The 27,500-nt window shown below is 45.0% G+C and overlaps 2 protein-coding genes across 2 annotated transcripts in view; one reads left to right on the forward strand and one right to left on the reverse strand.

The window, feature by feature from the left end:
• Window positions 1-2,237, forward strand: part of LOC149980738 (serine/threonine-protein kinase 26-like) — a 3,704-nt gene extending 1,467 nt beyond the window's left edge. The window contains exon 4 of the mRNA XM_090183391.1: window positions 1-2,237. This exon is cut by the window's left edge and continues 246 nt beyond it. The gene's annotated coding sequence lies outside the window, so the exon portion shown is untranslated.
• An 805-nt stretch (window positions 2,238-3,042) lies between these two features.
• On the reverse strand, window positions 3,043-23,726 carry LOC110532892 (FERM domain-containing protein 7). Its single transcript, XM_036987150.2, has 12 exons — window positions 23,450-23,726; window positions 21,157-21,261; window positions 14,065-14,107; window positions 12,806-12,884; window positions 12,445-12,542; window positions 11,929-12,043; window positions 11,310-11,457; window positions 9,610-9,705; window positions 8,375-8,538; window positions 6,985-7,053; window positions 6,568-6,637; window positions 3,043-4,261 (listed from the first exon to the last, which is right to left on the reverse strand). Exons 1-12 carry the CDS (start codon window positions 23,552-23,554, stop codon window positions 3,164-3,166), a joined length of 2,190 nt encoding a protein of 729 aa, XP_036843045.2. The 5' UTR covers window positions 23,555-23,726; the 3' UTR covers window positions 3,043-3,163.
• Window positions 23,727-27,500: the final 3,774 nt, after the last annotated feature.

Genomic DNA, 27,500 nt, shown 5'->3' on the forward strand with positions numbered 1-27,500 from the left:
TAGCTCGTCTGTTGCCTTGCTCATTCACAGAGCTTATTCCTCATTAACGCTCAGCTGGTTACAGATCACTATCTGCCTACCCCTTGGTCCTAACCCCCTCAATGTTTTCATGTCTGTAGGGTCTGGATAGGTATAAACAGTATAGTAGTGGATCTGTAGGGTCTGGATAGGTATAAACAGTATAGTAGAGTATCTGTAGGGTCTGGATAGGTATAAACAGTATAGTAGTGGATCTGTAGGGTCTGGATAGGTATAAACAGTATAGTAGTGTATCTGTAGGGTCTGGATAGGTATAAACAGTATAGTAGTGTATCTGTAGGGTCTGGATAGGTATAAACCGTATAGTAGTGTATCTGTAGGGTCTGGATAGGTATAAGCAGTATAGTAGTGGATCTGTAGGGTCTGGATAGGTATAAACAGTATAGTAGTGGATCTGTAGGGTCTGGATAGGTATAAACAGTATAGTAGTGGATCTGTAGGGTCTGGATAGGTATAAACAGTATAGTAGTGGATCTGTAGGGTCTGGATAGGTATAAACAGTATAGTAGTGGATCTGTAGGGTCTGGATAGGTATAAACAGTATAGTAGTGTATCTGTAGGGTCTGGATAGGTATAAACAGTATAGTAGTGGATCTGTAGGGTCTGGATAGGTATAAACAGTACAGTAGTGTATGTGTGGGGTCTGGATAGGTATAAACAGTATAGTAGTGTATCTGTAGGGTCTGGATAGGTATAAACAGTATAGTAGTGTATCTGTAGGGTCTGGATAGGTATAAACAGTATAGTGGTGGATCTGTAGGGTCTGGATAGGTATAAACAGTATAGTAGTGTATCTGTAGGGTCTGGATAGGTATAAACAGTATAGTGGTGGAGCTTCCACTGTATTGATTCCACCATACAGATTGGACAACATTAAAAGAGTTTAGGGCCAAGGAGACGGGTCAGGATAGATCCTAATCAGATCCATAGCAACAGAGAGGGCAGCAGAGTGTACAACACTGTTTAATGATTGGCAGAACTGTGTTCAGGAGGGTAGGGTTCTGGCTGCCATTCATCCCCAGTGTTCTATTCTAGAATTCAGTTAGAATGTCATCCCACCGACATTCCAGTTCCGTAGCCATTCATCCCCAGTGTTCTATTCTAGAATTCAGTTAGAATGTCATCCCACCGACATTCCAGTTCCGTAGCCATTCATCCCCAGTGTTCTATTCTAGAATTCAGTTAGAATGTCATCCCACCGACATTCCAGTTCCGTAGCCATTCATCCCCAGTGTTCTATTCTAGAATTCAGTTAGAATGTCATCCCACCGACATTCCAGTTCCGTAGCCATTCATCCCCAGTGTTCTATTCTAGAATTCAGTTAAATGTCATCCCACCGACCTTCCAGTCCCGTAGCCATCTAGAACCCTTTTTCACATTTCCTTCTCCCATTCTAAAATAAATAACTCAGGGATGTACTTTTTGAATATGTACCTGTGTGTTGGGATAGATTTGAAACATGACATGTTCTTGGTTTTACATGGGATTAGTAGTTCATACATGTCTGGGGAAGTTTGAAAATGTTGCGTGGTCCATTTTTATATTTCAATAGATGTTGAAATATTAATGTTGTAACTATAGTTTGATCAACATTGTGTGTGTGTGTGTGTGTGTGTGTGTGTGTGTGTGTGTATTGGTACCAGTATAGAGTGTTGGGAGAAATGCTGAGGGGAAGATTTGTTTAACAGTCTTTTGTACAAGTTTGAAAGTTAATTTGTGTGCGATTTTAAAAAAAAATGTAAATTATTTTTAGGTTTTCTTTTAGGGGGAATAAATGTTAAATTTTGGCCTTCATTTATTTTTCCTTTTGGCCTCTGTGTTTCGGCAATGTGCTGGTTTGATTGTCAACGCCTCTGAATCGGTTTAGTAAAATGGGAATTGATTTTATATCCTGGGCCCGTTTCTCAAAAAGTGACTCAGTAGAAGTTAGAAGTTCTGATCTAGGATCAGGTCCATATCAGGGTTGGGGTTCTGATCTAGGATCAGGTCCATATCAGGGTTGGGGTTCTGATCTAGGATCAGGTCCATATCAGGGTTGGGGTTCTGATCTAGGATCAGGTCCATATCAGGGTTGGGGTTCTGATCTAGGATCAGGTCCATATCAGGGTTGGGGTCAATTCCATTCAGTGAAATATTTAGAAATTGTTGCATGTTACAATTGATTTTTTGTTCAGTATAAAATGCTTTATGGTGTACAGATCATGTTTGTTTCCGTATCTCAAGTAAAGACACATTGCTCATCATACACATGACACACTTTATTGACAGATGAATTCAGACCAAAAACCTTCAATAGAAACGGGATACACTACTTCCTGTACAGTTGTACAAAACGGACACGTCTGTTAACTGAACGTTCACTGCAACACTGTAAACATATTTTTGGGGGGGGGTATCTCTAGGGGGGGGGGGGGTATCTCTAGGGGGGGGGGGGGATCTCTAGGGGGGGGGGGATCTCTGGGGGGGGGGGGTATCTCTAGGGGGGGGGGGGGATCTCTAGGGGGGGGGGATCTCTAGGGGGGGGGGGTATCTCTAGGGGGGGGGTATCTCTGGGGGGGGGGGGGGTATCTCTAGGGGGGGTATCTCTAGGGGGGAGGGGTATCTCTAGGGGGGAGGGGTATCTCTAGGGGGGGTATCTCTGGGGGGGGGGGGGGTATCTCTAGGGGGGGTATCTCTGGGGGGGATCTCTAGGGGGGGTATCTCTAGGGGGGGTATCTCTGGGGGGGGGATCTCTAGGGGGGGTATCTCTAGGGGGGAGGGGTATCTCTAGGGGGGGGTATCTCTAGGGGGGAGGGGTATCTCTAGGGGGGGTATCTCTGGGGGGGGGGGGGATCTCTAGGGGGGGGTATCTTTAGGGGGGGGTATCTCGGGGGGGGGGTATCTCTGGGGGGGGGTATCTCGGGGGGGGGATCTCTAGGGGGGGTATCTCTAGGGGGGGAAGTATCTCTAGGGGGGGTATCTCGGGGGGGGGTATCTCTAGGGGGGGTATCTCTAGGGGGGGGAGTAACTCTTCAATGTACAAAACATCCTGAATACACCAAATGTCACCCTGACCACACACACACACATAACACACACACGTCACACAACACCTGTTGATCTATACTCCCACACACCACTATTCTACAGTCTCAGTTTCGTAATTCGAGGCGTACCCTCTCCCCCACTGCTATACCTCTCCTCTTCCCCCTCTTCCTCCTCCAGTTGTAAACTCCCAGAGGAAAATCTCATCCTAGCCAGAGCATTGGACCGTACCACTTTACCCAACGGGGGTACTGGGCAGTAGTATGGGTAGATTACCTCTGGGTCTGAATCACTGTAGCTTCCACCAGCCCCCCCTAGAACACACAGCGAGGTGGGCCGGTCTGGCAAGGGGGAGGAGTTTAGAGGCAGGTAGGAGGGTCTTTGTGGAGTCTGGTGACGTGATAGGTGGGGGTAGTAACCTAAGGGACGGAACTCAGAGGCGGGGTTGGAGGCGGGGACTACTCTGGGGAGCTTAACGTCCGGTTGGCTGGTGGCACGACGAGGAAGTCCAGGCAGGAAGTTGGAGTCGTCGCTGTAATGTCCCGCCTCTATTCTCCCGACGTCGAAACTCCTGGCTGCGTTTCCGCTCAAGAACCCACCGTGGTAGACCCTGGTCAATCCCAGCCCGGATGGACGGAGATTCCGCCTGAGTGGCGACAGGGAAGACGAATCAGAGCGTGTGTAGAGAGAAGGGTGTGTCAGCCCCTCCAACAGGGTGTGGTCTAAGCGTTGCATCTGCGGGAGACGCTCCAATGAGGTTACGGCACCGTCCAAAAAGTAGGCATGTCCGTGCGGATAGCTGGCCAATGGGAACGTTGGAAGGACTGGATGGAACTGGTAGGCAGGGTTATTGGGATATAGGAGGACCAATTGCTGCGCGTCGGAGGCAGGCTGGGGTTTGGGCCGAAGTCTGGCCCTGCTGTTACCGTGGTGATGCCCCGCCCCTCCCTGCCGTTGCCCCCCTGCCCTCCTCTCCTCGATGTCTACCGATGTAGAGGCGGACCTTTGCTTAGGAGAGGCCGTTGATTGGTGGAAAGCTTGTGGGAGGCGGGACCGCTGCAGTTCCGTGGAGAAGACCACTTCGACAGCTGATTGGCTACGTTTAGGGTTAGCTCCTCCCACTTCCTGTTGTTGTCTTTCCACTTCCTCTTCGCTGTGGCTTCCGGGGCGCGGGAATGAGTGGGACTGCTCGTAGAGCTGGAGATGCGCGCGCACACACACACACACACACACACACACACACACACACAAAAGACAGCAAGAGGTGGATAAACATGTTCATGTAGATTGTTGAATTTGTCATTGGTAGGGTTGCCTAGATACCCTCGTTGGAAACAAACTGTTTCAGTTTGTCATCCAGAATCCCATGTATTTATTTTCCAAGCACTAAATATTTTACATGAAGCAGGTCTTGAACCAAAGAGGTTAGGTTGCTCTGTGTTTTCCTCATAGGTGAAATTGGGACATGCCCCCCCCCCCCCATATTCAGATTAATTTGATTGATTCATCCCCCACTATAAATATATATCAAGTAAAAGTATATGAAAAATGGAAAACAGGAGCGGCAGGTAGCCTAGTAGTTAGAGCGTTGGACTTGTGACCGAAAGGTTGCCGGATCGAATCCCCGAGCTGACAAGTTGTTCTGCCCCTGAACAAGGCAATTAACCTTAACCTTGTTAACTGTTAACCGAATAAGGTCAGGAGACAGACTCAAGGGGGGGTCAGGAGACAGACTCAGGGGGGGGTCAGGAGACAGACTCAGGGGGGGGGTCAGGATCGACATTCAACGACACATGTCAGTCTTTGTCCATGGTATGTTCACACTCAATTATTATATGAAAAACAAATGCGGACTGGAGATAAGGGAAGACCGACTCCACCTATAATACAACTCATCTTTTGTAATATTTCCCTTGAAATATCTTTGTTACCGATGGTGACGACTTCCCCTTCCAGTCCCCCCTCCCTGTTCACTCATGACTGCACGACTCCCAACACCATCATTAAGTTTGCAGATGACACAACATTGGTAGGCCTGATCACCGACAGCGACAAGTCAGCCTTTCAGAGACCTGGCCAGGTGGTGCCTGGACAACGTTACTTATTTTCCACCATCTTTTGCAAATAATTTCATTAAAAATCCTACAATGTGATTTTCTGGATTTTTTTCCCTCATTTTGTCTATCATAGTTGAAGTGTACCTATGATGAAAATTACAGGCCTCTCTCATCTTTTTAAGTGGGAGAACTTGCACAATTGGTGGCTGACTAAATACTTGTTTGCCCCACTGTATATATGGCCTCGCTATTGTTATTTTACTGCAGATCTTTAATTATTTTTATTCAGTTAGTTATTTTTTTAGTTATTTTTATTTTTTTGTTGGTATTTTTCTTAACTGCATTGTTGGTTTAAGGGCTTGTAAGGTACATGTAGCTAATAAAGTTTGATTTGAAAATCCCCCTCCATATCACCTCGAGACACATAATATGGCAAACTATTATTCACATTATTATCATCATTACTATTATTCACATTATTATCATCATTACTATTATTCTAGATTTTTCAGTAAATTGATTTTTCTCCCTGTGGTTCCTAGGTAGAGTCGATTTTTCTCCCTGTGGTTGCTAGGTAGAGTCAATTTTTCTCCCTGTGGTTGCTAGGTAGAGTCGATTTTTCTCCTTGTGGTTCCTAGGTAGAGTCAATTTTTCTCCCTGTGGTTCCTAGGTAGAGTCGATTTTTCTCCCTGTGGTTGCTAGGTAGAGTCGATTTTTCTCCCTGTGGTTGCTAGGTAGAGTCGATTTTTCTCCCTGTGGTTGCTAGGTAGAGTCGATTTTTCTCCCTGTGGTTGCTAGGTAGAGTCGATTTTTCTCCCTGTGGTTGCTAGGTAGAGATGATTTTTCTCCCTGTGGTTGCTAGGTAGAGTAGAGTCGATTTTTCTCCCTGTGTTTCCTAGGTAGAGTAGATAGATTTTTCTCCCTGTGGTTGCTAGGTAGAGTACATAGATTTTTCTCCCTGTGGTTGCTAGGTAGAGTAGATAGATTTTTCTCCCTGTGGTTGCTAGGTAGAGTACATAGATTTTTCTCCCTGTGGTTGCTAGGTAGAGTCGATTTTTCTCCCTGTGGTTGCTAGGTAGAGTCGATTTTTCTCCCTGTGGTTGCTAGGTAGAGTAGAGTCGATTTTTCTCCCTGTGTTTGCTAGGTAGAGTAGATAGATTTTTCTCCCTGTGGTTGCTAGGTAGAGTACATAGATTTTTCTCCCTGTGGTTGCTAGGTAGAGTACATAGATTTTTCTCCCTGTGGTTGCTAGGTAGAGTAGATTTTTCTCCCTGTGGTTGCTAGGTAGAGTAGATAGATTTTTCTCCCTGTGGTTGCTAGGTAGAGTACATAGATTTTTCTCCCTGTGGTTGCTAGGTAGAGTAGATTTTTCTCCCTGTGGTTGCTAGGTAGAGTAGATAGATTTTTCTCCCTGTGGTTACTAGGTAGAGTAGATTGATAGTTTACCTGTTTGGAGACATCTGTGAGGAGGTCAGGAGACGATCTACACTGTCTGGACTCTGACTTACAGTAGGACCTAATGGAGAAAGAGACAGGGTTTTAACACCCACCCACACACACACACACACACACACACACACACACACACACACACACACACACACACACACACACACACACACACACACACACACACACTCACACACACTCTCACACACACACACACACTCACACACACACACACACCCTCACACACACACACACACACACACACACACACACACACACACACACACTCACACACACTCTCACACACACACACACACACACACACACACACACACACACACACACACACACACACACACACACACACACACACACACACACACACACACACACACACACACACTGTCTTCCCACCTTTCTAAAGGTCTGTGTTTTTTCTCCCCTGTGGGCATATACTCCATCAGCTGTTTCTGGGTCCTGCCACTGACACAGAACACATTCAGTATCAATCACCTGAACACACAGTGTGTCTGTACCCAGTGTGTGTCTGTACCCAGGGTGTGTCTGTACCCAGTGTGTCTGTACCCAGGGTGTGTCTGTACCCAGTGTGTCTGTACCCAGGGTGTGTCTGTACCCAGTGTGTGTCTGTACCCAGTGTGTGCCTGTACCCAGTGTGTGTCTGTACCCAGTGTGTCTGTACCCAGTGTGCCTGTACCCAGTGTGTGTCTGTACCCAGTGTGTGTCTGTACCCAGTGTGTGTCTGTACCCCGTGTGCCTGTACCCAGTGTGTGTCTGTATGTGTGTCTGTACCTAGTGTGTCTGTACCCAGTGTGTCTGTACCCAGTGTGTGTCTGTACCCAGTGTGTGTCTGTACCCAGTGTGCCTGTACCCAGTGTGTGTCTGTATGTGTGTCTGTACCCAGTGTGTCTGTACCCAGTGTGTGTCTGTACCCAGTGTGTGTCTGTACCCCGTGTGCCTGTACCCAGTGTGTGTCTGTATGTGTGTCTGTACCTAGTGTGTCTGTACCCAGTGTGTCTGTACCCAGTGTGTGTCTGTACCCAGTGTGTGTCTGTACCCAGTGTGCCTGTACCCAGTGTGTGTCTGTACCCAGTGTGTGTCTGTACCCAGTGTGCCTGTACCCAGTGTGTGTCTGTACCCAGTGTGTGTCTGTACCCAGTGTGTGTCTGTACCCAGTGTGTGTCTGTACCCCGTGTGCCTGTACCCAGTGTGCCTGTACCCAGTGTGTGTCTGTACCCAGTGTGTGTCTGTACCCAGTGTGTGTCTGTACCCAGTGTGTGTCTGTACCCAGTGTGTGTCTGTACCCAGTGTGTGTCTGTACCCCGTGTGTCTGTACCCAGTGTGTGTCTGTACCCAGTGTGTCTGTACCCAGTGTGTCTGTACCCAGTGCGTGTCTGTACCCAGTGTGTGTCTGTATGTGTGTCTGTACCTAGTGTGCCTGTACCCAGTGTGTGTCTGTACCCCGTGGGTCTGTACCCAGTGTGCCTGTACCCAGTGTGTGTCTGTACCCAGTGTGTGTCTGTACCCAGTGTGTGTCTGTACCCAGTGTGTCTGTACCCAGTGTGCCTGTACCCAGTGTGTGTCTGTACCCCGTGGGTCTGTACCCAGTGTGTCTGTACCCAGTGTGTCTGTATGTGTGTCTGTACCTAGTGTGTCTGTACCCAGTGTGTCTGTATGTGTGTCTGTACCTAGTTTGTCTGTATGTGTATCTGTACCCAGTATGTGTCTGTACCCAGTGTGTCTGTATGTGTGTCTGTACCCAGTGTATCTGTATGTGTGTCTGTACCTGTATCTGAAGCTGGATCCTTTGCTGGACAGCAGAGTCTTGCTGCGTGACTGGGGCTCTTTGGCCAGTCTGAAGAAGGCATGGTACTCAACGCAGGTCTTCCAGAAGGACTTAGAAACGTCTCGACTCGCCATCGCAAACTCTACCGTGTCCTTACGGGACGGCTGGTGGGCACACGCGTGGTAAATACAGGTATATATGTTTTTTTGGGGGTTAAGAAGTTGTACACTTTAAAGAAGTTGTACACACTAAAATGTATCTTCTCTTGAAATGTCCTGAAAAACACTGTTATTAATTCCTGAAAATGTGAGATATGTAAATACACTTCGGCGGGCAGAGGAATTATATTATATGAAACAGTCTTACAAAGTTGAATAGAACAGACTTGGGTAATAGCAGTCCCGGACCTTATATGGTCATGTACTTTGATGAGGAAGTGAATATGGTTGGGTAATAGCAGTCCCGGACCTTATATGGTCATGTAGTTTGATGAGGAAGTGAATATGGTTGGGTAATAGGAGTCCCGGACCTTATATGGTCATGTAGTTTGATGAGGAAGTGAATATGATTGGGTAATAGGAGTCTCACCCCTTATTTGGTCATGTAGTTTGATGAGGAAGTGAATATGGTAATAGGAGTCTCACCCCTTATTTGGTCATGTACTTTGATGAGGAAGTGAATATGGTAATAGGAGTCCCGGACCTTATTTGGTCATGTAGTTTGATGAGGAAGTGAATATGATTGGTTATTAGGCGTCTCACCCCTATTTGGTTGTGTAGTTTGATGAGGAAGTGAATATGATTGGGTATTAGGAGTCTCACCCCTTATATGGTCATGTAGTTTGATGAGGAAGTGAATATGGTAATAGGAGTCTCACCCCTTATTTGGTCATGTACTTTGATGAGGAAGTGAATATGGTAATAGGAGTCCCGGACCTTATTTGGTCATGTAGTTTGATGAGGAAGTGAATATGATTGGGTATTAGGCGTCTCACCCCTATTTGGTCATGTAGTTTGATGAGGAAGTGAATATGATTGGTTATTAGGCGTCTCACCCCTATTTGGTCATGTAGTTTGATGAGGAAGTGAATATGATTGGGTATTAGGAGTCTCACCCCTATTTGGTCATGTAGTTTGATGAGGAAGTGAATATGATTGGGTAATAGGAGTCTCACCCCATATTTGGTCATGTAGTTTGATGAGGAAGTGAATATGATTGGTTATTAGGCGTCTCACCCCTATTTGGTCGTGTAGTTTGATGAGGAAGTGTTTCCTCTTGAAGCTCAGTTTACGGACCTTGGCCCAGCTGAACGTGTTGATCTTAGTGTTGCCCTGGAGACGAGAGGAGACAGGAGATTGGTCAGAGTTTGGACGTGTGGACATACTACAATAATAGTAAACAAACAACAATTTTTGTTAGTCCCCACAAAGTCAAATAGTATTTACATGGGGTTTATGGTTAAGGTTAGATTCAGGTTTAGGGTGAAGAGCTAGGGTCCGTTTTAGGGTTAGGGTTAGGTTTTCAGGTTCATGGTTAGTTTTACAGTAGGGTTGAATGGGAGTGAATTGTGTGTCCCAAGAAGGTTAGTTATACAAGGCTGTGTGTGTGTGTGTGTGTGTGTGTGTGTGTGTGTGTGTGTGTGTGTGTGTGTGTGTGTGTGTGTGTGTGTGTATGTGTGTACCTGGAACACCAGTACCCCAGAGTGTGTGTGTGTGTGTGTGTACCTGGAACACCAGTACCCCAGTGTGTGTGTGTGTGTGTGTGTGTGTACCTGGAACACCAGTACCCCAGAGTGTGTGTGTGTGTGTGTGTGTGTGTGTGTGCGTGTGTGTGTTTGTGTGTGTGTGTGTGTGTACCTGGAACACCAGAACCCCAGAGTGGGTGTGTGTGTGTGTGTGTGTGTACCTGGAACACCAGTACCCCAGAGTGTGTGTGTGTGTGTGTGTGTACCTGGAACAGCAGTACCCCAGAGTGTGTGTGTGTGTGTGTGTGTGTGTGTGTGTGTGTGTGTGTGTGTGTGTGTGTGTGTGTACCTGGAACACCAGTACCCCAGAGTGTGTGTGTGTGTGTACCTGGAACACCAGTACCCCAGAGTGTGTGTGTGTACCTGGAACACCAGTACCCCAGAGTGTGTGTGTGTGTGTGTGTGTACCTGGAACACCAGTACCCCAGAGTGTGTGTGTGTGTGTGTGTACCTGGAACACCAGTACCCCAGAGTGTTTGTGTGTGTGTGTGTGTACCTGGAACACCAGTACCCCAGAGTGTGTGTGTGTGTGTGTGTGTGTACCTGGAACACCAGTACCCCAGAGTGTGTGTGTGTGTGTGTGTGTGTGTGTGTGTGTGTGTACCTGGAACACCAGTACCCCAGAATGTGTGTGTGTGTGTGTACCTGGAACACCAGTACCCCAGAGTGTGTGTGTGTGTGTGTGTGTACCTGGAACACCAGTACCCCAGAGTGTGTGTGTGTGTGTGTACCTGGAACATCAGTACCCCAGAGTGTGTGTGTATGTGTGTGTGTGTGTGTACCTGGAACACCAGTACCCCAGAGTGTGTGTGTGTGTACCTAGAACACCAGTACCCCAGAGTGTGTGTGTGTGTGTGTGTGTGTACTTGGAACACCAGTACCCCAGAGTGTGTGTGTGTGTGTGTGTGTGTGTGTGTACCTGGAACACAAGTACCCCAGAGTGTGTGTGTGTGTGTACCTGGAACACCAGTACCCCAGAGTGTGTGTGTGTGTGTGTGTGTACCTGGAACACCAGTACCCCAGAGTGTGTGTGTGTGTGTGTGTGTGTACCTGGAACACATGTACCCCAGAGTGTGTGTGTGTGTGTGTGTACCTGGAACACCAGTACCCCAGAGTGTGTGTGTGTGTGTGTGTGTGTGTGTGTTTGTGTGTGTACCTGGAAAACCAGTACCCCAGAGTGTGTGTGTGTACCTGGAACACCAGTACCCCAGAGTGTGTGACGGCCAGGTTGAGTCTTATGCCCTCGCCATCGTGGGCAGGGTGGGGGCGGATACCGTACATGTCCAGTTTCCTAGCAACCTCCAACAGATGGACGTCTGAGTCCGCAGGAGAGTGACCCCTGGAACAATCAACCAATCAGGCAATAATGCTAAGGAAGTGCCTCCACAGGGACCATAGCATCTCAATGGCAGTGACAGTAGATGCTAATGCTAAGGAAGTGCTTCCACAGGGACCATAGGATCTCTATGACAGTGACAGTAGATGCTAATGCTAAGGAAGTGCTTCCACAGGGACCATAGGATCTCTATGACAGTGACAGTAGATGCTAATGCTGAGGAAGTGCCTCCACAGGGACAATAGGATCTCGATGGCAGTGACAGTAGATGCTAATGCTAAGGAAGTGCTTCCATATGGACCATAGTATCTCTATAGCAGTGATAGTAGATGCTAATGCTAAGGAAGTTTTTCGACAGGGGCCATAGGATCTCGATGGCAGCGACAGTAGATGCTAATGCTAGGGAAGTGCTTCCCACAGGGACCATAGGATCTATATGACAGTGACAGTAGATGCTAATGCTAAAGTGCTAACCTGTGTTTCCTGTGGAACTTCATAATCTTGTGGTCCAGGTATTCCTGGTTAGGGACGTATCTTCTCATCTCTAGATGGTGGATGTCCAACTCCTCCTTGTAGTCTCCCAGCTCTGCTGTACAATACACACATGTGCACGAACGGAAGCACACGTGCACGCCTCAAGCATGGACGAACACATGCACACATACACACACACGCACAAAGGTAAACAACGAATGTACAAACACAAACACACACACACACAGCAAGTAAGTAAGTCATTTCAGGTAGGTTAACTTCGACGAGTGAGTTACGGATATTATCCAAGGACAGGAATAAATGTAATCTAGAAAGTGAATGGCAGGGTTGTATATATATTAGTGTTGGCAAAACGTAAAAAAAATGTATATATTGTACGACAGAAGAACAAAATAATCTTATTCGACAAGTTCCCTGCCTGTCTCCGCCCCATTGGCTTCTGTTTCCTTTCTCGTGAACACAACCCAGGTGTTTATTGGATTGGGTTTGACTCACACTGCAGTATATGGGAGACCAGCAGGGCGGCGCTGTTGTCATTACAGGTAAGACTGCCTGTAGAGAGGTCCTGCTTTATCTGGAGAGAAAACAGATACCTGGAACAGAGGAGAGGAGAGGAGAGAGAGGTTACACACACAGAACTGTTGTCATTACAGAGAAAACAGACACCTGGTAGAGAGAAGACATACAGTAGATATACCTACTGTACACCTGGGTCAGATAGATAGATACACAGTGATTGATCCTCTACTAATATAAACACTGTCCCTGACGACATCCCTAGTGATGGATCCTCTACTTATATAAACACTGTCCCTGACTAATGTATCTGAGGAAGGCGCGTCACTCAAACACACACCTTGTGAGTCTTCTCTGCAGCTGTCCTGGGTCTGGAGGAAAGAACTTGACAATGAATCTGAAGAACAGATCACTGGTGTCTGAGAGATGGAGACGGAGAGGGAGAGAGGTAAGGAGAGAGAAGGGGGGGGGGATAAAGTTAACCACAATGAAAGAAAAATAACTATACTGTGTCTTGCAAAAGTATTCATCCCCCTTGGCGTTTTTTTCCTATTTTGTTGCATTACAACCTGTTATTTAAATAGATTTTTATTTGGATTTCATGTAATGGACACACAATATTCCAAATTGGTGAAAGTGAAATGAAAAAAATGACTTGTTTCCAAAAATTATTTTTTTAAATTATATATATATATATATATAAAAAGGAAAATTGTTGTGTGTAATATGTGTTCACCCCCTTTGTTATGAAGCCCCTAAATAAGATCTGGTGCAACCAATCGCCATCAGAAGTCACACAATAAAGTCCACCAGCGTACAATCTAAGTGTCACATGATCAGTCACATGATCTCAGTATATATACACCTGTTCTGAAAGGCCCCAGAGTCTGCAACACCACTAAGCAAGCGGCACCATGACGACCAAGCAGCACCATGACGACCAAGCAGCTCTCCAAAACAGGTCAGGGACAAAGTTGTGGAGAAGTAGAGATCAGGGTTGGGTTATAAAAAAATATCTGAAACTTTGAACGTCCCACAGAGCAACATTACATCCATGATTAAAACATGGAAAGAATATCTTGGTACATCTAGCCACTGGGAGGCACACTGCTAAAACAACACTTGGTTTTAGGAGAAACATTTAAATGTCTTGTAAGGGCCTAGTCAAAGCCCAGACCTCAATCCCAATTGAGAATCTGTGGTATGACTTAAAGATTGCTGTACACCAGCGGAACCCATCCAACTTGAAGGAGCTGCAGCAGTTTTGCCTTGAAGAATGGGCAAACATCCCAGTAGCGAGATGTGTCAAGCTTATAGAGACATACCCCAAGAGACTAGGCTGCTGTAATTGCTGCAAAAGGTGACTCTACAAATTATTGACTTTGTGGGGGTGAATAGTTTTCTGTATCGTTGTCTTATTTGTTGTTTGTTTCAGACCTGTCGTGTAAATCAAATGACACAAACCCACCAAAAATACATTTTAATTCTAGGTTGTAAGCCAACAAAACAGGAAAAATGCCAAAGGGGGGTGAAAACTTTCACAAGACACCGTTATCACTCAGTTACTAATCACTCACACACGACAAAACACAGACTTACTCTTTATCTGACTGGCTAGAGGTTTCAACTGTTCCAGCCACACCTGGAAGGAGAAACAAACATTACGACACAACTCCAAACCAACACACTGGTTATACTGACCTCCCTCTCTAGTAGGTTACACTGACCTCCCTGTCTAGTAGGTTACACTGACCTGTCTAGTAGGTTATACTGACCTCCCTGTCTAGTAGGTTATACTGACCTCCCTGTCTAGTAGGTTATACTGACCTCCCTGTCTAGTAGGTTATACTGACCTCCCTGTCTAGTAGGTTATACTGACCTCCCTGTCTAGTAGGTTACACTGACCTGTCTAGTAGGTTATACTGACCTCCCTGTCTAGTAGGTTATACTGACCTCCCTGTCTAGTAGGTTATACTGACCTCCCTGTCTAGTAGGTTACACTGACCTGTCTAGTAGGTTATACTGACCTCCCTGTCTAGTAGGTTATACTGACCTCCCTGTCAGTAGGTTATACTGACCTCCCTGTCTAGTAGGTTATACTGACCTCCCTGTCTAGTAGGTTATACTAACCTCCCTGTCTAGTAGGTTATACTGACCTGTCTAGTAGGTTATACTGACCTCCCTGTCTAGTAGGTTATACTGACCTCCCTGTCTAGTAGGTTATACTGACCTCCCTGTCTAGTAGGTTATACTGACCTCCCTGTCTAGTAGGTTATACTGACCTCCCTGTCTAGTAGGTTATACTGACCTCTCTGTCTAGTAGGTTATACTGACCTCCCTGTCTAGTAGGTTATACTGACCTCCCTGTCTGGTAGGTTATACTGACCTCCCTGTCTAGTAGGTTATACTGACCTCCCTGTCTAGTAGGTTATACTGACCTCCCTGTCTAGTAGGTTATACTGACCTGTCTAGTATGTTATACTGACCTCCCTGTCTAGTAGGTTATATTGACCTGTCTAGTAGGTTATACTGACCTCCCTGTCTAGTAGGTTATACTGACCTCCCTGTCTAGTAGGTCATACTGACCTGTCTAGTAGGTTATACTGACCTGTCTAGTAGGTTATACTGACCTGTCTAGTAGGTTAAACTGACCTGTCTAGTAGGTTATACTGACCTCCCTGTCTAGTAGGCTATACTGACCTGTCTAGTAGGTTATACTGACCTGTCTAGTAGGTTATACTGACCTCCCTGTCTAGTAGGTTATACTGACCTCTCTGTCTAGTAGGTTATACTGACCTCCCTGTCTAGTAGGTTATACTGCACTCCCTGTCTAGTAGGTTATACTGACCTGTCTAGTAGGTTATACTGACCTCCCTGTCTAGTAGGTTATACTGACCTCCCTGTCTAGTAGGTTATACTGACCTCCCTGTCTAGTAGGTTATACTGACCTCCCTGTCTAGTAGGTTATACTGACCTGTCTAGTAGGTTATACTGACCTGTCTAGTAGGTTATACTGACCTCCCTGTCTAGTAGGTTATCCCTGTCTAGTAGGTTACCTGTCTAGTAGGTTATACTGACCTGTCTAGTAGGTTATACTGACCTGTCTAGTAGGTTATACTGACCTCCCTGTCTAGTAGGTTATCCCTGTCTAGTAGGTTACCTGTCTAGTAGGTTATACTGACCTGTCTAGTAGGTTACCTGTCTAGTAGGTTACCTGTCTAGTAGGTCTATAACTTACAGAACCTCCAAAATCAATCAATCAAATGTATTTATAAATCCATTCTTACATCAGCAGATATCTCAAAGTGCTGTATAGAAACCCAGCCTAAAACCCCCCAAACAGCAAGCAATGCAGGTGTAGAAGCACGTTGACTATGAAAAACTCCCTAGTAAGGCCAGAACCCAGGAAGAAACCTTCTTGAGGAACCAGGCTATGAGCTATCAGTTATGTGTATAACATAACTGTCAGAGCTTTCATTTACATCAAATACATTTTTTTTTTTCAAATAAAATTAGATTTGTCACACCTTTCCAAGAAATGCTTACTTACCAACATTACAGTTCAATGAATAGAGTTAAGAAAATATTTACTCAATAAACTAAAGTCAAAAGTAAAATGAAAAGTAAAACATTAAAATAACAATGTCGAGGCTATATACAGGGTATTACGGTACAGAGTCAATGTGGAGACTATATACAGGGTATTACGGTACAGAGTCAATGTGGAGGCTATATACAGGGGGTACCAGTACAGAGTCAATGTGGAGGCTATATACAGGGTATTACGGTACAGAGTCAATGTGGAGACTATATACAGGGTATTACGGTACAGAGTCAATGTGGAGGCTATATACAGGGTGTTACAGTACAGAGTCAATGTGGAGGCTATATACAGGGTGTTACGGTACAGAGTCAATGTGGAGGCTATATACAGGGGGTACCGGTACAGAGTCAATGTGGAGGCTATATACAGGGGGTACCGGTACAGAGTCAATGAGGAGGCTATATACAGGGGGTACTGGTACAGAGTCAATGTGGAAGCTATATACAGGGTATTACGGCACAGAGTCAATGTGGAGGTTATATACAGGGGGTACCAGTACAGAGTCAATGTGGAGGCTATATACAGGGTATTACGGTACAGAGTCAATGTGGAGGCTATATACAGGGTATTACGGTACAGAGTCAATGTGGAGGCTATATACAGGGGGTACCGGTACAGAGTCAATGTGGAGGCTATATACAGGGGTACCGGTACAGAGTCAATGTGGAGGCTATATACAGGGGGTACTGGTACAGAGTCAATGTGGAAGCTATATACAGGGTATTACGGTACAGAGTCAATGTGGAGGTTATATACAGGGGGTACCAGTACACAGTCAATGTGGAGTCTATATACAGGGGGTACCAGTACAGAGTCAATGTGGAGGCTATATACAGGGTATAACGGTACCGAGTCAATGTGGAGACTATATACAGGGTATTACGGTACAGAGTCAATGTGGAGGCTATATACAGGGGGTACCGGTACAGAGTCAATGTGGAGGCTATATACAGGGGGTACCGGTACAGAGTCAATGTGGAGGCTATATACTGGGGGAACCGGTACAGAGTCAATGTGGAGACTATATACAGGGTATTACGGTACAGAGTCAATGTGGAAGCTATATACAGGGGGTACCAGTACAGAGTCAATGTGGAAGCTATATACAGGTGGTACCGGTACAGAGTCAATGTGGAAGCTATATACAGGTGGTACCAGTACAGAGTCAATGTGGAAGGTATATACAGGTGGTACCAGTACAGAGTCAATGTGGAAGCTATATACAGGTGGTACCAGTACAGAGTCAATGTGGAAGCTATATACAGGTGGTACCGGTACAGAGTCAATGTGGTACCGGTACAGAGTCAATGTGGAAGCTATATACAGGGTATTACGGCACAGAGTCAATGTGGAGGTTATATACAGGGGGTACCAGTACAGAGTCAATGTGGAGGCTATATACAGGGTATTACGGTACAGAGTCAATGTGGAAGCTATATACAGGGGGTACCGGTACAGAGTCAATGTGGAAGCTATATACAGGGGGTACCAGTACAGAGTCAATGTGGAAGCTATATACAGGGGGTACCAGTACAGAGTCAATGTGGAAGCTATATGCAGGTGGTACCAGTACAGAGTCAATGTGGAAGCTATATACAGGGGGTACCAGTACAGAGTCAATGTGGAAGCTATATACAGGTGGTACCGGTACAGAGTCAATGTGGAGGCTATATACAGGGTATTACGGTACAGAGTCAATGTGGAAGCTATATACAGGGGGTACCGGTACAGAGTCAATGTGGAAGCTATATACAGGGGGTACCAGTACAGAGTCAATGTGGAAGCTATATACAGGGGGTACCAGTACAGAGTCAATGTGGAAGCTATATACAGGTGGTACCGGTACAGAGTCAATGTGGAAGCTATATACAGGGGGTACCAGTACAGAGTCAATGTGGAAGCTATATACAGGTGGTACCGGTACAGAGTCAATGTGGAAGCTATATACAGGTGGTACCAGTACAGAGTCAATGTGGAAGCTATATGCAGGTGGTACCAGTACAGAGTCAATGTGGAAGCTATATACAGGGGGTACCAGTACAGAGTCAGTGTGGAAGCTATATACAGGTGGTACCGGTACAGAGTCAATGTGGTACCGGTACAGAGTCAATGTGGAAGCTATTACAGGGGGTACCAGTACAGAGTCAATGTGGAAGCTATATACAGGGGGTACCGGTACCGAGTCAACGTGCAGTTTAGTTGAGGTCATTTGGCACTCTTTCCTCTGGTCTAAAAAATATCCCAATTCCCCCAGGGCAGTGATTGGGGACATTGCCCTGTGTAGGGTTCCGTCTTTCGGATGGGACGTTAAACGGGTGTCCTGACTCTCTGTGGTCATTAAAAGATCCCATGGCACTTATCGTAAGAGTAGGGGTGTTAACCCCAGTGTCCTGGCTAAATTCACGATCTGGCCCTCAAACCATCACGGTCACCTAATAATCCACAGTTTACAATTGGCTCATTCATCCCCCTCCTCTCCCCTGTAACTATTCCCCAGGTCGTTGCTGTAAATGAGAATGTGTTCTCAGTCCTTACCTGGTAAAATAACAGGAAAATAAATTATGGCTTTTAAAGAGCCTCTTGGACCAAGACTTGGCGCTCCGGTATCACTTGCTGTGCGGTAGCAGAGGGAAAAGTCTATGACTTGGGTGACTGGAGTCTTTGACAATAACTACCAGTATGATGTCTATAACTACCAGTGTGATGTCTATAACTACCAGTGTGATGTCTATAACTACCAGTGTGATGTCTATAACTACCAGTGTGATGTCTATAACTACCAGGGTGATGTCTATAACTACCAGTGTGATGTCTATAACTACCAGTGTGATGTCTATAACTACCAGTGTGATGTCTATAACTACCAGTGTGATGTCTATAACTACCAGTGTGATGTCTATAACTACCAGTGTGATGTCTATAACTACCAGTGTGATGTCTATAACTACCAGTGTGATGTCTATAACTACCAGTGTGATGTCTATAACTACCAGTGTGATGTCTATAACTACCAGGGTGATGTCTATAACTACCAGTGTGATGTCTATAACTACCAGGGTGATGTCTATAACTACCAGTGTGATGTCTATAACTACCAGTGTGATGTCTATAACTACCAGTGTGATGTCTATAACTACCAGTGTGATGTCTATAACTACCAGTGTGATGTCTATAACTACCAGTGTGATGTCTATAACTACCAGTGTGATGTCTATAACTACCAGTGTGATGTCTATAACTACCAGTGTGATGTCTATAACTACCAGTGTGATGTCTATAACTACCAGTGTCATGTCTATAACTACCAGTGTGATGTCTATAACTACCAGTGTGATGTCTATAACTACCAGTGTGATGTCTATAACTACCAGTGTGATGTCTATAACTACCAGTGTGATGTCTATAACTACCAGTGTGATGTCTATAACTACCAGTGTGATGTCTATAACTACCAGTGTGATGTCTATAACTGTCAGTGTGATGTCTATAACTACCAGTGTGATGTCTATAACTACCAGTGTGATGTCTATAACTACCAGTGTGATGTCTATAACTACCAGTGTGATGTCTATAACTACCAGTGTGATGTCTATAACTACCAGTGTGATGTCTATAACTACCAGGGTGATGTCTATAACTACCAGTGTGATGTCTATAACTACCAGTGTGATGTCTATAACTACCAGTGTGATGTCTATAACTACCAGTGTGATGTCTATAACTACCAGTGTGATGTCTATAACTACCAGTGTGATGTCTATAACTACCAGTGTGATGTCTATAACTACCAGTGTGATGTCTATAACTACCAGTGTGATGTCTATAACTACCAGTGTGATGTCTATAACTGTCAGTGTGATGTCTATAACTACCAGTGTGATGTCTATAACTACCAGTGTGATGTCTATAACTACCAGTGTGATGTCTATAACTACCAGTGTGATGTCTATAACTACCAGTGTGATGTCTATAACTGTCAGTGTGATGTCTATAACTACCAGTGTGATGTCTATAACTACCAGTGTGATGTCTATAACTGTCAGTGTGATGTCTATAACTACCAGTGTGATGTCTATAACTACCAGTGTGATGTCTATAACTACCAGTGTGATGTCTATAACTGTCAGTGTGATGTCTATAACTACCAGTGTGATGTCTATAACTACCAGTGTGATGTCTATAACTACCAGTGTGATGTCTATAACTACCAGTGTGATGTCTATAACTACCAGTGTGATGTCTATAACTACCAGTGTGATGTCTATAACTACCAGGGTGATGTCTATAACTACCAGTGTGATGTCTATAACTACCAGTGTGATGTCTATAACTACCAGTGTGATGTCTATAACTACCAGTGCGATGTCTATAACTACCAGTGTGATGTCTATAACTACCAGTGTGATGTCTATAACTACCAGTGTGATGTCTATAACTGTCAGTGTGATGTCTATAACTACCAGTGTGATGTCTATAACTACCAGTGTGATGTCTATAACTACCAGTGTGATGTCTATAACTACCAGTGTGATGTCTATAACTACCAGTGTGATGTCTATAACTGTCAGTGTGATGTCTATAACTACCAGTGTGATGTCTATAACTACCAGTGTGATGTCTATAACTACCAGTGTGATGTCTATAACTACCAGTGTGATGTCTATAACTACCAGTGTGATGTCTATAACTACCAGTGTGATGTCTATAACTACCAGGGTGATGTCTATAACTACCAGGGTGATGTCTATAACTACCAGTGTGATGTCTATAACTACCTGATGTCTATAACTGTCTGTGTGATGTCTATAACTACCAGTGTGATGTCTATAACTACCAGTGTGATGTCTATAACTACCAGTGTGATGTCTATAACTACCAGTGTGATGTCTATAACTACCAGTGTGATGTCTATAACTACCAGTGTGATGTCTATAACTACCAGTGTGATGTCTATAACTACCAGTGTGATGTCTATAACTACCAGTGTGATGTCTATAACTACCAGTGTCATGTCTATAACTACCAGTGTGATGTCTATAACTACCAGTGTGATGTCTATAACTACCAGTGTGATGTATATAACTTACATAACTACCAGTGTGATGTCTGAACTCCAGTCCAAAGTATTCCTTCTCCAATAGCTTGAGGTGGCCACACACCTTGTTGAAGAAGTCACATCCCAGGATCCTTTGCTGTGGGGGAGAGACAGGAAGAGACCCGAAATCATCAGTTACCAACAAGGTAAAAAAAAAAATCAAGATTGAGATAAGAGTCATGAATATCTTATTTGTTGTTTTAAGAGATTTTGCTTTTCGGTGTATTGCTTGCTTGATTTATCTTGGTAAGGTGAGTATTGTACAGGAGAATGTTTTCTCAATGATTTACCTGCTTAAAGAAAGGCAACATCTAAATCTAGTGTTATAGGCTAGCATGGCTTGATGAGGGACCCATTGAGGGAACTGACCATGGATTTCCCACGAGAGACATATGGTCAATGTTTTCTAGAATAAATTATTAACAGGTTTGTCACATAATAAACACGTTTAGTGCATTCTACTATATTTATTTTTTTACCACAACCTTTATATGAAATGTAACAATTCAAAAATAGGACTAAAATATATTTATTAGGCTATATTTAACTAATTTACAATATATATGTATTTTTCGATTCCTTCATCATTATCGTTCTCTTTATTTTAACCGGGCAAGTCAGTTCAGAACAAATTCTTATTTACAATGACAGCCTACCAGGGAACAGTGGGTTAACTGCCTTGTTCAGGGGCAGAACGACAGATTTTTTTTTACCTTGACAGCTCGGGGAATCGATCCAGCAACCTTCCGGTTACTAAGTCCAATGCTCTAACACCTAGGATACCTGCTACCCTCTCGCCATGTACGTAGATAAAATACAGTGTCTCTGTTTTGGGATCCGTTTTCCCCAACTGTTTAGGGGAGTTCTCGGTTCTGTCACGCGCTGTGTCCTTCCCGCTCGGTCTGACTCACACGGTCGTTAATTACCGGTGCCGCTAGCGGAGGAGACGAGAGAGGCGTGAGAGTGACTCCTTCTCTTGCACTGTGACACAACCGAACCTGGTTTTTAGGCCTGTTGACACGACGGGGGCGCGCCTGCATCCGCTCATTATTGTGTCATTACAGGACAGCGAGGCGCGAAGAGAACCGTCCCGTAAACGGTCATCAACAACGTTTAACGTCCACCCTTACAACACTCTCAACAACTAGGCTATCAAACTACCGATTAGATCCGTCAGCTGGCCAGAGAGAGGGAGAGGGGGAGTGTAGTGGGTATGGTGCTGAACACACAAACTCTAATCTCTAGTTACTAGCATGTATATCGTCTTTATATCGTCCATCCACCATCCACCCTTTCCGTCTCTCTCTCTGTGTCCAGGCCGCTAATAGTTATTTCAACCTGGGGGCAGAGAGGCTGGTTACTCAACTCAAACTCACTGGAAGAATAGGGTACTACTCACCCTTTTCCTTCTCAACACACAAACATACCACTATCCTCAAGGCTATTCACATCTCTCTCTGTCTCTCTCTCTCTCTCTCTCTCTCTGTCTGTCTGTCTGTCTGTCTCTCTCTCTCTCTCTCTCTCTCTCTCTCTCTTTCTCCCTCTTTCTTTCTTTCTCTCTCTGTCTCTCTCTCTGTCTCTCTCTCTCTCTCTCTTTCTCTCTCTGTCTGTCTGTCTGTCTCTCTCTCTCTCTCTCTCTCTCTTTCTCTCTCTCTCTCTCTCGCTCTCTTTCTCTCTGTCTCTCTCTCTCTCTCTCTCTCTCTCTCTTTCTCTCTCTTCTCTCTCTCTCTCTCTCTCTCTCTATTTTATCTCTGTCTCTCTCTATCTCTGTCTCTCTCTATCTCTCTCTCTCTGTCTCTCTCTATGCCCCCCCCCCCATATTGACCTCCTAGTCAAAACACACACAGCAAGGGGTCTTTCTCCTTTCTTTTCCGTTTCACTCTCCATCCCTCCATCCTTGCAGTAAATGCCCGTGAGTCCCCGGTCACCCGCGCGCTCTGACAGAGAAAGCATGCATGCAGATAATGGGACGAGGAATAAAGTCTACTTTACAAGGACAACACCGCGAGCAAACGACCCATCCCCCCTGCCTACACACATACACACATATCACACTATACATCTTTCCATCTTGCCATGGGTTATGAGTGCGACGTTTTGTAGACTAAACAGATAGGTAAAAAACAACCAACTTGTGATGTGCCATATGTTTCTGGTAATTGCTTCAGCAATTGCGAAGTGGTATTATCTTCTAGTCGAATCACAGGCTACAGGCACTTGGACTGTTGTCTTTCTACCGAAACTTGTAAACAATAATATAATTGATATAATTGTTTTTGATTTACCTCGACCTCAAACACGCGCTCGCTGTTGTCCAGAAAGATCACGCGGAGCTGCAGTGTTCCCTTGGAGACGCGGGGAGAGAGGAGCTTCCCGCGCCGTTCCCCCATCTCTCTCTCCCTCTCTCTCTCTGGTTCCGGTCCAATACAAACACCTTTACAACAAAAACAACAACAAAAATAGTACGTAAACGATACCGGAAATTCCTGTGTAGCAGTAGAATCCTCAATTCCCAGTTGCCAAATGCCACTGTGTCTCCAAAATGAAGACGCGAATTACGCACTCCTCTGTCTGCTCTGTGCGTTTGAAACCTCAACCGGTGAGGCAGCAGCAGCCTATAGAAATGGATCTGGGTCTGGTAAAGGCAGCTGGCGTTAACCCACACACACTATCCTGTTACTTGGTGTGGTGGATAATAGCAATCATTTAAACGATGTTTTCCCCGTTATGATGCAACATGTTGAGTGTGTGTGTGTGTGTGTGTGTGTGTGTGTGTGTGTGTGTGTGTGCGTGTGTGTGTGTGTGTGTGGTCCCAGTCCATTTTAGGTGATCATGTTAGTAATCCTCAAACACACACACACACACACACACACACACACACACACACACACACACACACACACACACACACACACACACACACACACACACACACACAGTCACCAGTCAGAGTTGGTGTCAGACAGCAACAGTATTCTCACAGGGCAAAGCAACACAGCCGACACACAGCCGACACACCCCTTGTCGAACGATGCAGTACTTCCCTGAAAGTCAGAGCACAGTGGCCTCCATCATTCTTAAATGGAAGAAGTTTGGAACCACCATCTCTTCCTAGAGCTGGCCGCCTGGCCAAACTGAGCAATCAGGGGAGAAGGGCCTTGGTCAGGGAGGTGACCAAGAACCCAATGGTCACTCTGACAGAGCTCTAGAGTTCCTTTGTGGAGATGGGAGAACCTTCCAGAAGGACAACCATCTCTGCAGCACTCCACCAATCAGGCCTTTATGGTAGAGGGGCCAGACAAAAGTAACTCCTCAGTAAAAGGCACATGAAAGCCCGCCTGGAGTTTTCCAAAAGGCACCTAAAGGACTCTCAGAAAAAAGATTATCTGGTCTGATGAAACCAAGATGGAACTCTTTGGCCTGAATGCCAAGCATCACGTCTGGAGGAAGCCTGCCACCATCTCCATGGTGAAGCTTAGTGGTGGCAACGTCATGACTAGTCAAGATCGAGGGAAAGATGAACGGAGCAAAGTACAAAGAGATCCTTGATGAAAACCTGTTCCAGAGCTCCTCAGGACCTCAGACTGGGGCGAAGGTTCACCTTCCAACAGGACAACAACCCTAAACACACAGCCAAGACAACACAGGAGAGTCTTCGGGACAAGTCTCTGAACATCCTTGAGTGGCCCATCCAGACCCGGACTTGAACCCGATCAGACTTCTCTGGAGAGACCCGAAAATAGCTGTTCAGCGACGCTCCCCATCCAACCTGACAGAGCTTCAGAGGATCTGCAGAGAAGAAATGGGAGAAACTCCCCAAATACAGGTATGCAGAATGTGTAGAGTCATACCCAAGAAGACTCTACACTGTTATCGCTGCCAATGGTGCTTCAACAAAGTACTGAGTAAAGGGTCTGAAAACTTATTTAAATGTGAAATGTCAGTTTTTTCTATTTGTAATACATTTGCAAAATATTCTAAAACCTGTTTTTGCTTTGTCATTAATCGTTTGATGTTGAAAAAAAACTAGAATCATTTTTATAGATTGATGAGGGGGGAAAAACTATTGAATCCATTTCAGAATAAGTCTGTAACGTAACAAAATTGTATGGAAAAAAATCAAGGGTTCTGAATTCTTTCTGAATGCACTGTATATGTTGTCAAAATGCCTACTGCCTCCAGCGCATTGGAAAGTGCTCTGTGACGCGCGGATTAAGCGTTTTGTTGCATTCTAATGGGAAACGGGAAGCGCACTTCAATTACCAGTTGAGAAATAAAAAGAATCGCTATTTTTTTAATCGTGGCAACAACAAAAAAAATATTTTTAACACATGATTGCATTTAGAATTGTTGCCCAATGATTGGGTTTATAAATGCGCTGTCTGACAGATTTTCCTCTCAAAGACTCGGTATCTGTAGCTGTGATAAATAAGATAACATAACGAATATACACAGCTGCCAATTTAATTGTAGTAAATGACGCAAATTAACCCATAGACTGATAAGCATGACCAGTCGAATGTCTTTTCATCAACTGGTATTTACATCAATGAAGAGGTTGTTGTTTTTTCTTCTCCTGGACAACTGCCAGGTGCCAATTTTAATTTATATGGCCTTTTACTTATTTTTTACTGCTAAAAGACGAATTTATTACCGGCTAACGGAAACACCGGTGTGTTTAAATGTGTGTGTGTGTTCCCTTGGTGTCTGTGTGCGTAAACAGTGATTCTTGAACTATTTATACATCATTACAACACTGTATATAGACATAATATGACATTTGAAATGTCTCTATTCTTTTGAAACGTTTGTGAGTGTAATGTTTACTATTATTTTTTTTAAATGATTGTTTATTATCTATTTCACTTTCTTTGGCAATGCAAACATGTTTCCCAAGCCAATAAATCAAATCAAAATCAAATCAAATTTATTTTATATAGCCCTTCGTACATCAGCTGATATCTCAAAGTGCTGTACAGAAACCCAGCCTAAAACCCCAAACAGCAAGCAATGCAGGTGTAGAAGCACGGTGGCTAGGAAAAACTCCCTAGAAAGGCCAAAACCTAGGAAGAAACCTAGAGAGGAACCAGGCTATGTGGGGTGGCCAGTCCTCTTCTGGCTGTGCCGGGTGGAGATAATAACAGAACATGGCCAAGATGTTCAAATGTTCATAAATGACCAGCATGGTCGAATAATAATAAGGCAGAACAGTTGAAACTGGAGCAGCAGCACGGCCAGGTGGACTGGGGACAGCAAGGAGTCATCATGTCAGGTAGTCCTGGGGCATGGTCCTAGGGCTCAGGTCCTCCGAGAGAGAGAAAGAAAGAGAGAAGGAGAGAATTAGAGAACGCACACTTAGATTCACACAGGACACCGAATAGGACAGGAGAAGTACTCCAGATATAACAAACTGACCCTAGCCCCCCGACACATAAACTACTGCAGCATAAATACTGGAGGCTGAGACAGGATGGGTCAGGAGACACTGTGGCCCCATCCGAGGACACCCCCGGACAGGGCCAAACAGGAAGGATATAACCCCACCCACTTTGCCAAAGCAAAGAGCGGGAGAGAGAGAGAGAGAGAGAGAGCGAGAGAGAGAGAAAGAGAGAAAGAGAGAGAGAGAGAGAGAGAGAGAGAGAGAGAGAGACAGAGAGACAGAGAGAGAGAGAGAGAGAGATAACACAGTACTCTGTCTTCCAGTGTGTAGGCTACCCTGTCTTCCAGTGTGCAGGATACCCTGTCTTCCAGTGTGTAGGCTACCCTGTCTTCCAGTGTGTAGGCTACCCTGTCTTCCAGTGTGTAGGCTACCCTGTCTTCCAGTGTGCAGGCTACCCTGTCTTCCAGTGTGTAGGCTACCCTGTCTTCCAGTGTGCAGGCTACCCTGTCTTCCAGTGTGTAGGCTACCCTGTCTTCCAGTGTGTAGGCTACCCTGTCTTCCAGTGTGTAGGCTACCCTGTCTTCCAGTGTGTAGGCTACCCTGTCTTCCAGTGTGCAGGCTACCCTGTCTTCCAGTGTGTAGGCTACCCTGTCTTCCAGTGTGTAGGCTACCCTGTCTTCCAGTGTGTAGGCTACCCTGTCTTCCAGTGTGCAGGCTACCCTGTCTTCCAGAATAAACTCTTCATTCACTGAGTGTGACTGGTTTATTTCTGTCCTGTCTACTAACACTGTGTTAGACAGGCAGCCCAATTCTGATTTTTTCTCTCTCTCACTAATTGGTCTTTTGACCAATCAGATCAGTTCAAGAAAATGATCTGATGTGAAAAGATCTGATGTGATTGGTCAAAAGACCAATTAGTAGAACAAAGATCAGAATTGGTCTGCCTGTGTGAGAGC

The sequence above is a fragment of the Oncorhynchus mykiss genome, chromosome 9 (assembly GCF_057628025.1).
Source record: "Oncorhynchus mykiss isolate SJ-2025 chromosome 9, ASM5762802v1, whole genome shotgun sequence".
Lineage (NCBI taxonomy): Eukaryota > Metazoa > Chordata > Actinopteri > Salmoniformes > Salmonidae > Oncorhynchus > Oncorhynchus mykiss.

Bases quoted from the DNA above. Each gene is read 5' to 3' on its own strand.
- LOC110532892 (XM_036987150.2), bottom strand. From the start codon at position 23,554: ATGGGGGAACGGCGCGGGAAGCTCCTCTCTCCCCGCGTCTCCAAGGGA. The intron at 8,539-9,609 runs GTGAGACGCCTA...TGTGCCCACCAG, and splicing joins AACTACACGACCAAATAGGG to CCGTCCCGTAAGGACACGGT. The intron at 7,054-8,374 runs GTACAGACACAC...GTTCTGTGTCAG, and splicing joins GGATCCAGCTTCAGATACAG to TGGCAGGACCCAGAAACAGC.